The sequence below is a fragment of the Fukomys damarensis genome, unplaced genomic scaffold (genome assembly GCF_012274545.1).
Source record: "Fukomys damarensis isolate Sample0158 unplaced genomic scaffold, DMR_v1.0_HiC HiC_scaffold_118, whole genome shotgun sequence".
Lineage (NCBI taxonomy): Eukaryota > Metazoa > Chordata > Mammalia > Rodentia > Bathyergidae > Fukomys > Fukomys damarensis.
This window is the reverse complement of record NW_022901030.1, coordinates 474442-488326: the sequence shown is the minus strand read 5'-3', so window position 1 is coordinate 488326 and position 13885 is coordinate 474442. Positions and strand designations below refer to the sequence as shown.

The 13885-nt window shown below is 36.9% G+C and overlaps 2 protein-coding genes across 2 annotated transcripts; both read right to left on the bottom strand.

Moving 5' to 3' along the window:
* Positions 1 to 2601: 2601 nt before the first annotated feature.
* On the bottom strand, positions 2602 to 6177 carry LOC104861330 (olfactory receptor 4A47). The gene is made up of 2 exons (XM_010622697.2): positions 5279 to 6177; positions 2602 to 2638 (listed from the first exon to the last, which is right to left on the bottom strand). Exons 1-2 carry the CDS (start codon positions 6175 to 6177, stop codon positions 2602 to 2604), a joined length of 936 nt encoding a protein of 311 aa, XP_010620999.2.
* Positions 6178 to 12659: 6482 nt separating this feature from the next.
* Positions 12660 to 13595, bottom strand: LOC104861320 (olfactory receptor 4A5). The gene has a single exon (XM_010622691.1). The coding sequence runs from the start codon at positions 13593 to 13595 to the stop codon at positions 12660 to 12662; it is 936 nt and encodes a 311-aa protein (XP_010620993.1).
* Between the last annotated feature and the right edge of the window lie 290 nt (positions 13596 to 13885).

Here is a 13885-nt window from a genome sequence, read left to right as displayed (position 1 = left end):
TAATGCGCATGCTGGAGAGTCAGCGCTTGGGTTGCAATCCCAGATTAATTCCTTTTCTATCCAGGTAGCCCTCAGCCACTTCATAAATGTCTCTATGTTTATATTTCATCACTTTTACCATGAGGATACCCAGATTATCTACTCCTGGAGTCATTACTATATGTGCTGTTTCTAGACTACTGTGGTGTTCCAGGAAACTTTTAAATAACTGATAGTTATTTATAACCTTTTTGAATGGTTCACTGTAAGCATTGTATCATAGCACATCACTAGAATCTCTTGCCTGAAGAAGAATTAATTGACATAGGACAAGAGATGAACAATAGCATATATATAATGTGTAATATATGTATTACACATTAATAATTTGGGGGTTTAAGATAAAATTGTATGTCTTCGGATTACACAATTTATTATAGAACTACTAGCAGTATTTATCTATGAACAATTCTATTTTGACTAGGAGGAAGCAAGAGGATTGCCCACAGGTGGTTATGGTAGTAGAGCAAGACGTGCTGAAAAAGTCCCAGCTGTCTTTGAAGCCACCTGTAATGACCCTTCTGTGTGCCTCATTCACAGTACTGTTTGCAGCACATTCATGAAATCTGCCTTTGTGGAGGCTTTGTAGACAAAAGGCATACCTGTTGAAAACCATAAGGACACAAAGTAGCCGATGTCCAATGTTCTTGTTTGATGCCTCTCTACAGTGCTTAGTGTCTTTGATCTCATCAGCAGTTCTGGGATTCACTGAAATAAATCTTCAGCTGGTCAGAAAAAGTGTTTGCATAATACAAAAAGTAGAGCAATTAAACTCCTCTTCATACCATATAGCTTGTTATCATAGATTTGATAGAAAGTGGGAAGGGTAGGGGAAAGGTCATAAGGGAAAGAAAAAAATAGGAGAAAAGGAAAAAATGATAATAAAGTGTTTGTAGATGGGGAGGGAAAGAGGGGGTGAAGGGAGCGCAGGGACAAGGGGAAAAAATGAGAACCAAGACCTGTCAGGTAAAGGCACAAGATCCCAATAATGAATGTAACTGTACTGTATATCTAAAATGTAGCAGTAAACTCAATGAAGAAAAAGAAGATTTGATAATACAAAGTTGAAGAATAGTATGATAATACTGTCAACATAACCCACTAATTCCTTCAAATAACACAATTTTAAGAGCATCTCTTACTAACCTACAATTAAAAAAATACTCTGTCTCATACTTTAAAATAACAAGTAAGCACAGATGAGACACATCACTGATCATAGCTTTCTCTAAATATATGCACTAGCGTGTATGCTGGAATGATTTTGAAATTAATATGTAGAAGCCCATATCAAGGTTACACAACATATTATACACTTATTCCCTTGCACTGTTTAAAGTCAATGTGTGTTATTCTATAAAGCTCTAATTCAAATATATCTAAAAATAATTATTCCTCGGTGTTAACCTATAGTGAAAAATGTATCCCATAAACTAGAGTAATAAAAACAGGGTTTTCTTTGGTATACATGTAACATGTTTCACTTGTTATGTGGCAAAATGGAAAATAAACAGCTATCATGCTTCAACATGACAACAAAAATATTTTGTACATGTTTAGTACATCCTGATTTACTTCTCTATTTTTGCAACTTAATTTTTCTAATTCACTTACCTCCTGTGTCACTTTTAATATATTAGATGTATTTCTCTCTCATACAGGAATATTCCTTCAGTTTTGCTTTTCTGTTGTTTTTATAAACTTTCTTCTGGGGTCTTGTCCGTGGTCCTGAAAATCAATGTTTCTATTGCTGTGGGTGACTGCTAATACCTCTTGTGCCTGTGTGCCTTCACACAACAAGAGATAATGCACAGCTGACTAGGGGAAGAGAAACAGGATCAAGTGGCTACAGCAAACATGTTTTCACAGTACACTTTCTATTTTCTCATTCAGAAGTGTAAAAGAAGACAAGCCAGTACCTAAAATGTAAAGACATTTAAAGAATGTGTTGCATATTCCCACCTACTAGGAAAGAGTCTTCTTAGAAAAACAAACATCTTATGTTTGCATAAGTTGGTTACAAATGGACCTAGTAAGTGGAAACAGTTCTGTCCAAATTCAATATATAATGACACAAATAAGCAAACATTTGTTATATTTTTTTTCTCTTTTCAGTTAATTGTGATGAAGAACCAAAAAGGATTGTGCTTTCAAGAATTTTCAAAGTCGTGAATGTGCTTGAGAAATAAGCCATGTAGTTAGTGAGCAAATGCTGAGGCTTAATTTCTTCAAAAAGTGAATCACAGAAGTTTCTCACAAGCAGGAGCACAATTCTTCAGTCTTTCAGTCATCCAAGTTGCATCTTTTAAGGCCTCTTCCTTCCTAATTTAAAACATGTGCCTTCCTTCCCGATCTCCTCCCAGGAGATGGAGACCATCCACCACTTCCAGGACTACGTGAAGCTGAAGATGTGCTCCAACTGGGCCTGAACTTGACTTGAAAGAAACCTCTGAGTCATTCCAACAGGAAACCAGTTCTTCCATTTACATGTGCAGGTCCACTCTGACTTTCTTGCATCATCACCACTTTTAACAAATTAGTTTGTTAGAATATTTGGAACAACTACAATTTAAGTAATCTCGGCAGAATAAGTTTCTTCCTGTGAACAATCCCTCAAGGAGCAACACTTGTGTCTTTCCAAGAGGAGTAGCTGGAGTTTGGAAGTGGAAAATCCATTGCAGTTGCTCTAATTCTTGAAAAGACAGGTAACCAAGTTTCTTGTTTCTTTTATTTTTTTAGTTTGGTTTGCTTTTGGTTTTTTTCCCAGTGAGCAAAACTCTTTTATAATTAATTTATTGGTACACTTTAGGCATAAATATAGTGCCATTCATCATTGGAGACTTGTACCTTTAGATAACATAACTTGATTCTTATTTTTCCCCATTGCTCTGCCCTCCTTCAACACTTCAATGCTCCATTTTTACAAAGACTTCAATTCCATGTCTGTCATTTTTTAGATTAATTCCATTCCCTTCTTTTCTTTCTCTTTTCCTGTCCCACAGTCTCTCCCCTTTGTACCTTTTCTTCTTATTTCACATTACCTATTATACAGTCATACACTTATTTACACTTTCAGCTTCTCACACCACAGAAACTATTCGGTATTTATACATGTGTGTCCTATTTAACTTTCTCACTTCTACTCAAGTGGAAGATTTTGATCAAGGCCTGAATCTTTGGCTGATGGACCATAATGATCTTCCTTCTGTAATTCAATCCCTTAATTTCAATCTCATGTTACTTTAATAACTGCTTCTACAAGAATGAAAGTTTTTTTAAAAAAGATGAACAGTTCTTCTGGTCTTCCAAGGTTACTTCCTTAATTTATCTTGCCATTAGCTCCACTCAACTCCTGTCATCTGGCTTAGTTACATATTGGATCTTCTGTGTCCAAAAGTCCCAACATACTGCAGTACTAGATAAATATTTTTACCAGGTAATGGGATCCAGTAGAATGTGGAAGTTATTAACATACCTGAAAAGTGTATTAAATCCACCAACATCAGATGTAACCTGTTTTACTTCTGAGAGAAAGTGCACATCTAATCATTGTGGTGCTCAAATTGCTAAGTAGAAAAAAGTCTACAGATCTATCTTTCATTTGGAAGTACAACCTAGTATAATCAAACTTTTCTGGGTTAAATTATGACTAAAAAATTGAAAATGTAGCTGTGCTTAAGCACCTTCTATATCCCTTCCAGTAAGAAAGCACTTTGAAAATATTAACTGATATAGATGTTTCCACATATACTCCATAGTTTACGGTGTAATTTTAAATGGCCCTTAGGGAAAATAAATCAAAGAAAAACCCTTTTGAATTCTTTTACTTTTAGTTATGTATGTGACACTGCATCCAAGGCCTTTATGACTCAATAGGTCCAATACACAACTACACATATTCAGAAAAGCTCAGGGAAGGGACCCAGTGGGGGGTCAAAGGCAAGAAAGGGGAGCAAGAGGGAAGAAATAAGCAGTGTTCTAATGAACATTCTGGTACAGGACCTCAAGCTCCAAGAAAAACAAGAGCAAGACAAACCCAAAGCTGATACAGGGGAGGAATTCATAAAGGTCAGACCAGAATTTATGTTAAGAGAAAGCTTCTCTACTAACATACATTATATATTATTATGATAGAATAGATTCATTCATAATTTCCAGTATCTGCAATGAACCAAAATATCTTTAATTGCAAAAGGGATTTTAAAAGTTTAACAAAATTATGGTATCTCTGTGCAATGTTAACACGACTCAGCAATAAAAATGAATGATCTGATAATATATGTAGGAATACTCAGAGACCCCAAAAGCTTTATAGAATGACACCATATTCAAGCGACAATATTCTGTGAGGTTCATATTTATTAATGCAACATTTTGGGAAAGGAAAATTAGGAGGACACAAATGCATCAGAGTTTTCCAGGACAAAATGGAAGGAGACAAATTGACTACAAAAGTAAAGGAAAATATTTAAGGGTGATAAACACTGAAAACATTTGACTGTGGTGGTTCCTCGACAGAGGGAAATTGTCACAACACAACAATTCCAACTTGGCTCTCATGGCTTTCTAAAACAAAATATCAAACCGCAGTAAACAACTTCAATCTGGTTTCCTCATCAACTGGATCTCATTTTATTATAAAACTTTTCACTAACAATATTTTTAGCTGAACACAGTATCACCTTCTATCCAAAAACCTCTGAACTGAAAACACATAGGTTTTAAAGCTGAAAAATAAAAGTAATCATACAACAAAGTTCATAATGAAGCTAACAAATCTGCTATACTGATCAATTAATGAACGTGACAAGTTCAAAACTTCTTTCAGTCCCAGAATTTACCTGAGCACTGGACATCTCCCTTTCTTATGAATATGAGGCATTTCCAAATTTCCAAAATTAGCTTCTTTCTTATTTGAAAAGAAGGCAACCACTTTTTTAAAGTCCTATTTTAATCTGAACTCAGAAGAACAGCAAGTTAGAAGGTATATTGTACTTAGGTTTATCCTTATCTTCACTTGTAAAAGAAGAAAAAATGAGGCTTCTATCATATATTCTACAAACTCTACTACAATAGTGACAACACAAAGGAAAACTTGTACTTCTTCTTTCATGGTTTTGTACAGATACAGATACAGATCTAAACAATCTGGTGAGGTGACCGCATCAGTCCTTGTTAGGATTTAATGCATGTATCCTACATTTCAATTAGTAGAGTTGATCTAGTTAAATTCTTATGCCAGAGTTTTTTCATAGAATTTTGGATCTCTGAATTTCTCAAAGTGTATATTAAAGGATTTAACATAGGAGTAATCAGTGTATAAAAAATGGCTATGAATTTATCAAAGGGAAAGTTGGAGACAGGTCTAACGTACATGAAAATACAGGGAACAAAAAATAGGACAACCACAGTAATGTGGGAGCCACAGGTAGAAAGGGCCTTGCGCCTCCCTTCCTGACTGTGAATTTTAAGGGAGGTGAGGATGATTCCATAGGAGATGAGGAGGAGGATGAAGATCACCATACAGACGGCTGCACCATTGGCAGCCACAGTGAAGCCAATCAGGTAGGTGTCAGTGCACACAAGCTCCAGTAATGGGTACATGTCACAGAAAAAGTGATCAATGACATTGGGGCCACAGAAGGGGAGATGAGACACAAGCACAAGTTGAATCACAGAGTGTGAAAAGCCTCCAGTCCAGGACACTACCAAAAAAAGGATACAAACCTTTCGGTTCATGATGGTCAGATAGTGAAGTGGCGTACAGATGGCCACATAGCGGTCATAGGCCATCGCCACCAGAAGGAAGATCTCAGCACCAGCAAATAAGTGTTCTGAGAAGAGCTGGCCCATGCAGGCTGGGAAGGAAATGGTCTTCCTACCAGCGAGCAGGTCTGTCAGCAACTTGGGTGAGAAGACAGTGGAATAAACAGCATCGAGGAGTGACAGATTGGCAAGGAAGAAGTACATCGGGGAGCCCAAGGAGGAGCTAGCAAGGAGAGTTGCCATGGTGAGCAGGTTGCCCAGCACTGTCACAATGTAGATGAGTAAAAACATGACAAATAATGCTGTTTGTGCACTGGGATCCTGAGTGAGGCCCAGGAGGACAAATTCTGTGACATTAATCCTGTGTCCCATGCAGTCTTCCAGAAAGCTTGCTTCAGAGATGTGAGCTCAGGAGAACAGGACCTTCCAGGAAATAGTGACCAGGATGATGACACAGTATGCCGCAGAGGAGTCTGTGTCACGATGTATCCTTCAGTGGTGAACACACAGTAAACATTTAGTGATCATCCATGGAGACCCTCTTCAAATAGCCCGCTAGATCTGTGGCTAATTCTACTTCTCCCTGCATGATTTTGTTACACCTACAAATCAGAGGTTGTTTTTCAGTGGATATTGGGAGAGAGGAAAGGTGAAAGCATCATGGACATTCACACATTTCACACTTTCTTTGAAATCTGTCATTACATGACACAAAATTAGAAAGGACAAAGGAGAAAGCTTTTTGCTTGCAAGAGTACCACTGTTTAACCATGGAAACGAACACTAAATATATTCACTGACATAGATTCAGTCTTTCAAATTGATAGCTTTGGTATTGAATAGCGTTACAAGATAATTTGTGCCACACCAAAAGCAGTATATGCCCTAGCATGCCCAGGTCAGTACCATGATACTTCAGTATGAGGCTTCTGTCATGCAAAGCCAAAAGGACTTGGAGTTTTTAATACTCTCCAATTCAATACTAACAGCCCAACTGAGATACAAAAAAAAAACTACAAAATTACTCAGCATAGTTCTTCTTATACAAAAACTATGACTCCACCTTTCTGTTTCTTTAGAGCTCTGATTCTTTCCATTTCATCCTTGCTGGTACCAAAGTCATATATATATGCCCTGATTTTAGTAAAATCTTCACCTAACCTGAACTGACCTGTGACTGTCACTGGATACTGCATTAGCACCTACTACTAGTGTTTTCAGAGCTCTCTGGGTAAAACAGGTAGGGAGAGAATGGAAATAAAACCTAAGAGATGTAGAAAACAGTAGGTGAGAGTTTTGTTTGTAATGATTAAGTACGGACCATGCTCTGAAATAGAACATCATGATGTGGATTCCAAAAACGGCCTACTGAATGGATAAATTCAAACACGGTGTGAGATGGCACATATTTGAGTCATTTTTCAATGCAATTACAAATACTTCAATCTTCACATCAAAATCCAAAGGGCAAGATTAGACAATCTCACAGTCTGTCCAATTCAACAATGTACAAAACTATCAATAGAGCCCTCAAGTCTTTTCATCTGTTATTTCCCTCTTTTTTTTCACATTTGCATAATCAAATAAAAGTTTTCACTGGGTCCTGAAAAAAGCTACCCAGTGGCAAATTGGATGTTACAACTACAGTAACCAAATCATGTCTCTAGATTTCTCATTCAGTATGAATCTAGACAGCCTCCAAGATGTCCTCAGAGAGAGAGAGCACAGCGCAGTCAGGAGTGATGTGCATGCTGGAGAGGCAGCGCTTGGATTGCAATCCCGGATTAATTCCTTTTCTATCCAGGTGGCCCTCAGCCATTTCACAAATGTCCCTATGTTTATATTTCACCATTTTTACCATGAGGATACCCAGAGTATCTACTCCTGGAGTCATTACTATATGTACAGTTTCTAGACTACTGTGGTGTTCCGGAAAACATTAAAGTAACTGATATTTATTTTTTAACCTTTTTGAAGGGTTCACTGTAAGCATTGTATCATAGCACATCACTAGCTTCTCTTGCCTGAATAAGAATTATTGACAAAGGACAAGAGGGAAACAGTAGTGTGTGTGTGTGTGTGTGTGTGTGTGTGTGTGTGTGTACATACACACATTAACAATTTTGGGGGTTTAAGATAAAATTGTATGTCTTGGGCTTACATATTTTATTATATATAAACACTAGCAATATTTATCTATGAACAATTGTATTTTGACTAGGAGGAAGCAGGAGACTCCACACACGTGGTTGGGGTAGTAGAGCAAGACCTGCTGAAAAAGTCCAGGTATTTTTAAGCCACCTGTAACAGTCCTTCTGTGTGTCTCATTCACAGTACTGTTTGCAGCATATTCAAGATATCTGCCTTTGCTGAAGCTTTGTAGAGAAAGGACATACCTGCTCAAGACCATAAGGACACAAAGTAGTCTATGTCCAACTCTCCTGCTTCATGCCATTCTGCAGTGCTTAGTGTCTTTGATCTCATCAGCACTTCTGGGATTCACTGTAATAAATCTTCAACTGACCAGAAAAATTTTTTCCATAATACAAAAAGTTGAGCAATTAAACTCCACTTCATACCATATAGCTTTTTATCAAAGATTTGATAATACAAAGTTGAAGAATAGTACGATAATACTGTCAACATAATCCACTAATCCTTTCAAATAATACAATTTTAAGAGCACCTCATACTACCCTACAATTGAAAGAGTACTCTATCTCGTACTTCACAATAACAAGTGAGCACAGATGAGACACATCACTGATCATAGCCTTCTCTAAATATAAGCACTAGCATGTTTGCTGGGATGATTTTGAAATGAATTTGTTGAAGTCCATATCAAGGTTACACAACATATTATACACTTGTTCCCTTACACTGTTTAAAGTGATGTTATTTTATACTATAACCCTCAAATTCAAATATATCCTAAAATAATTATACTTCTGTGTTAACTTACCTTGAAAAATATATACCATAAACTAGACTATAAATCCAGTGTTTTCTTTGCTATACATGTAACATGTTCCACTTATTATGGGGCAAAATGGAAAATAAACACCTACTGTGCTTTAACACGATAAACTTTGAACATATTTGTATATTCTAAATAATTTATCTATTTTTTGCACTTAATTTTTCCCCTTTACTTACCTCCTATATCACTTTAATATATTTCTTATATTTTACTCTTTGACAGAAATATCGATTCAGTTTCTCTTCTGTTGTTTTCAGTCTTCTGGGGTCTTGTCCATGGTCCTGAAAATCAATGTTTCTGTTGCTGAGGGTGACTGCTAATACTTCCTGTGCCTGTGTGCCTTCACACAACACGAGATAATGCACAGCTAACTAGGGGAAGCAGAAACAGTAGCAAGTGTCTACAGCAAACATGTTTTCATGGTACACTTTCTAATTTCTCATTCAGAAGTGTAAAAGAAGCCAAGCCAATACCTAAAATGTAAATACATTTAAAGAATGTGTTGCATATTCCCACCTACTGGGAAAGCGTCTTCATAGAAAAACAAAGGTCCTATGTTTGCAACAGTTCATTAAAAACTGACCTAGTAAGTGGAAACAGTTCTGTCCAAATTCAATATACGATGCCACAAATAAGCAAATATTTGTTATATTTTTTTCTCTTTTCAGATAATCATGGTGAAGTAACCAAAAAGGATTGTGCTTTCAAGAATTTTCAAAGTCATAAATGTGCCTGACCAATAAGCCATGCAGTTAGTGAGCAAATGCTGGGGCTTAATTTCTTCAAAAAGTGAATCACAGAAGTTTCTCACAAGCAGAAGCACAATTCTTTAGTCTTTCAGTCTTCCAAGTTGCATCTTTAAAGGCCTCTTGTTTCCTAATTAAAAACATGTGCCTTCCTTCCCGATCTCCTCCCAGGAGATGCAGACCGTCCAGCACTTTCAGGACTACATGCAAGCTGAAGACGTGCTCCAACTTGGCCTGAATTTAACTTGAAGGAAACCTTAGTCATTCCAACAGGAAATCAATAATCCTGTTTACATGTGCAGGTCCACGCTGACTTTCTTGCATCATCGGTACTTTAACAGATTAGTTTGTTAGAATATTTGGAACAGATACAAGTGAAGTAATTTGTGCTGAAGAGGTTTCTTCTTGTGAGAAATCCCTCAAGGAACAACACTTGTGTCCTTCCAAGAAGAGTAGCTGACTGCTAAGTGATATGAAAACCTGTAGTGTGAAAATTAAGTCTCACAATGTAATGATTGATGAGGTAGGAGCTGCACATTGTGACAGTAAATAAAGCAAGTAATATGTAATCCAGCCTGAGAAGGGAACAGTGCAACTTCCCTCACCAACCACACACTAGCAAAGATGCCCTTCCTCACTGTCTAAGGGTCTCTGCCCATGGCATGCTGAATCTTAGAAGAAGGAGTTTGGAAGTGGAAAATCCACTGTGGTAGTGTAATTCTTGAAAAGCAGAAAACCATAATTTCTTGTTTCTTTTATGTTTTCTTTTAGTTTGATTTGATTTTGGATTTTTCCCAGTGAGCAAAACTCTTTTATAATTAATTTACTGGTACACCTTAGACATAAATATAATGTCATTCATCATTGGAGACTTGTACCTTTAGATAATATAACTTGATTCTTATTTTTCCCTTTGCTCTGCCCTCCTACAAGACTTGGCTTCCATTTCTGCCATTTTTCAGATTAATTCCATTCCCTTTTTTCTTTCTCTTTTCCTGTCCCACAGTCTCTCCCCTTTGTACATTTTCTTCTTATTTCACATTACCTATTATACAGTCATATCCTTATTTACACTTTCAGCTTCTCACACCACAGAAACTATTCAGTATTTGTACATGTGTATCCTATTTAAGTTTCTCACTTCTACTGAAGTGGAAGATTTTGATCAAGGCCTGAATCTTTGGCTGATGGACCATAATGATCTTCCTTCTATAATTCAATCCCTTAATTTCAATCTCATGTTACCTTAATAACTGCTTCTACAAGAATGAATGTTTTTTTTTTAAATATGAACAGCTCTTCTGGTCTTCCAAGGTTACTTCTTTAATTTATCTTTCCATTAGCTCCACTCAACTCCTATCATCTGGCTTAGTTACATATTGGATCTTCTGTGTCCAAAAGTCCCAGCATACTACAGAACTAGATAAATATTTTTACTAGGTAATGGGATCCAGTAGAATGTGGAAGTTATTAACATACCTGTAAAGTGTATTAAATCCAGATGTAACCTGTATTACTTCTGAGAGAAACTGCACATCTAATCATTGTGGTGCTCAAATTGCTAAGTAGAAAAAAGTCTACAGATCTATCTCTCATTTGGAAGAACAACCTAGTATAATCAAACTTCTTTGGTTCAAATTATGACTAATGACCCTTAGGGAAAATGAGTCAAAGAAAACCCCTTTAGAATGCTTTTACTTTTAGTTATGTATGTGACACTGCATCCAAGGCCTTTATGACTCATTAGGTCCAATACACAACTACACATATTCAGAAAAGCTCAGGGAAGGGACTCAGTGGGGGGTCAAAGACAAGAAAGGGGAGCAAGAGGGAAGAAATAAGCAGTGTTCTAATGAACTTTCTGGTGCAGGACTTCAAGCTCCAAGAAAAAATAGAGCAAGACAAACCCAAAGCTCATACAGGGAAGGAAACCATAAAGGTCAGACCAGAAATTATGTTAAGAGAAAGCGTCTCTATGAACATACGTTATATATTATTATGATAGAATAGATTCATTCATAATTTCTGGTATCTGCAGTAAACCAAAATATCTCTAATTGGAAAAGGGATTAAAAAGGTTAAAGAAATATTATGGTATGTCTGTGCAATGTTAACACCACTCAGCAATAAAAATTAGTGATCTGCTAATATAAGCAGGAATACTCAGAGACCTCCAAAGCTTTATAAGGAGGACACCAGATTCAAAGGGCAATGTACTGTGTGGCTCATATTTATTAATGCAACATTTTGGGAAAAGAAAATTAGGACACAAATGCATCAGAGTGTTCCAGGGCATACTGGGTTGAGACAAATTTACTAAAAATGTATAAGAATATATTTTGGGGTGATAAACATTCAAAACATTTGACTTTATGGTTCCACAACAGTGGGTACCTGCCAAAACACTACAATTTCAAATTGGCTTCCCTTAAAAACACAAGGATACAAGTTCAAGCCCCAGTACCAAAAAAAATTGGCTTCTTATGGCTTTCTGAAATAAAATATCAAACTGTAATAAAGAAGTTGAATCTGATTTCCTCATCAAGTGGATCTGTTTTATAAAAAAGCTGTTCACTGATAATATTTTTAGCTGAACACAGAATCACCTTCTATCCAAGAACTCTTATTGAAAACACATACATTTGGAACCTGCAAAATAAAAGTAATCCTGAAACAAAGTTCATAAAGTAGGTAACAAACCTGCTGCCCTGATCAAATATGATCAGGACACTTTAAAAACTTTTCTTCTAGTCCCAGAAATTATCTGAACATTAGATTTCTTCCTTTCTCACAAATGTGGATTATAGAAAATTTCCTAAAGTGTTTATTTCTTCTTTATAAGAAAAGCAAGCACTTTGCAAAAGTCCCATTTTACTCTAAATTGAGAAAAAAAAAGCAAGTTAAAAGGCCTACTGTGCTTAGCTTTATCCTTATCTTCACTTGTAGAAGAACAAAAAGTGGGACTTTTACCACATCTTCCACAAATTTACTACAAATAATTACAACACAAAGGATAACTTGTTCTTCTTCTTTAATGGTTTTATATAAAGAGATACAGCCCTAAACAATCTGGTGAGGGGACAGCATCATTTTTTGCTAGGATTTACTACGTGTTTCTTACAGTAGAATTAGTAACAGCTTCTCTCAGTAATTAAATTCTTAAGCCAGAGTTTTTCCATAGAATTTTTTATCTCTGAATTTCGCAAAGTGTATATTAAAGGATTTAACAAAGGAGTAATCAGTGTATAAAAAATGGCTATGAATTTATCAAAGGAAAAGTTGGAGACAGGTCTGACATACATGAAAATGCAGGGAATAAAAAAAAGGGCAACCACACTGATGTGGGAGCTGCAGGTAGAAAGGGCCTTGCGCCTCCCTTCCTGGCTTTGAATTCTAAGAGAGTTGAGGATGATCCCATAGGAGATGAGGAGGAGGGTGAAGATCACCACACAAATGGATCCACCATTTGCCACCATAGTGAGGCCAATCAGGCAGGTGTCAGTGCGGGCAAGCTCCAGTAATGGGTACATGTCACAGACAAAGTGATTGATGACATTTGGACCACAGAAGGGGAGACGAGACACAAACACAAGTTGAGTCACAGAGTGTGCAAAACCTGCATCCCAGGACACTACCAAAAAAAAGATACAAACCCGTCTGTTCATGATGGTCAGATAGTACAGAGGCTTACAGATGGCCACATAGCGGTCATAGGCCATCGCCACCAGAAGGAAGACTTCAGCACCACCAAACAGGTGTGCTATAAAGAGCTGGCTCATGCAGGCTAAGAAAGAAATGGTCTTCCCATTGCTGAGCAGATCCATAAGAAACTTGGGTGAGATGGTACTGGAATAAACTGCATCTATGAGTGACAGATTGGCAAGGAAGAAGTACATTGGGGAGCCTAGAGAGGGACTGGCAAGGATAGTTACCACAATGAGCAGACTGCCCAGCATTGTCACAATGTAGATGAGTAAAAACATGACAAATAATGCAATTTGTGCACTGGGATCCTGAGTCAGGCCCAGGAGGACAAATTCTGTGACATTGTTAACCTCTCCCATTCAGTCTTCCAGAAGGCTTGCTTCAGAGATGAGAGCTCAGGAGAGCAGCACCTGCCAGGAAATAGTGACCAGAATAATGACAATCTATCACAGAGTGCATCTTTATTGTTATATCATATAAGAAAAGAAAACCTAAGGAGAGACATAGAGACCAGCAAGTAAGAGTTTTTTATGTAATGATTAAGCATTGAGAGCCCTCTGAAATAGAACGTGACTACATAGATCCCAAAAATAGTCAACTAAAGGTATAAGTCTGTACTTGGTTTGAAACAGAATATATTTGAATCATT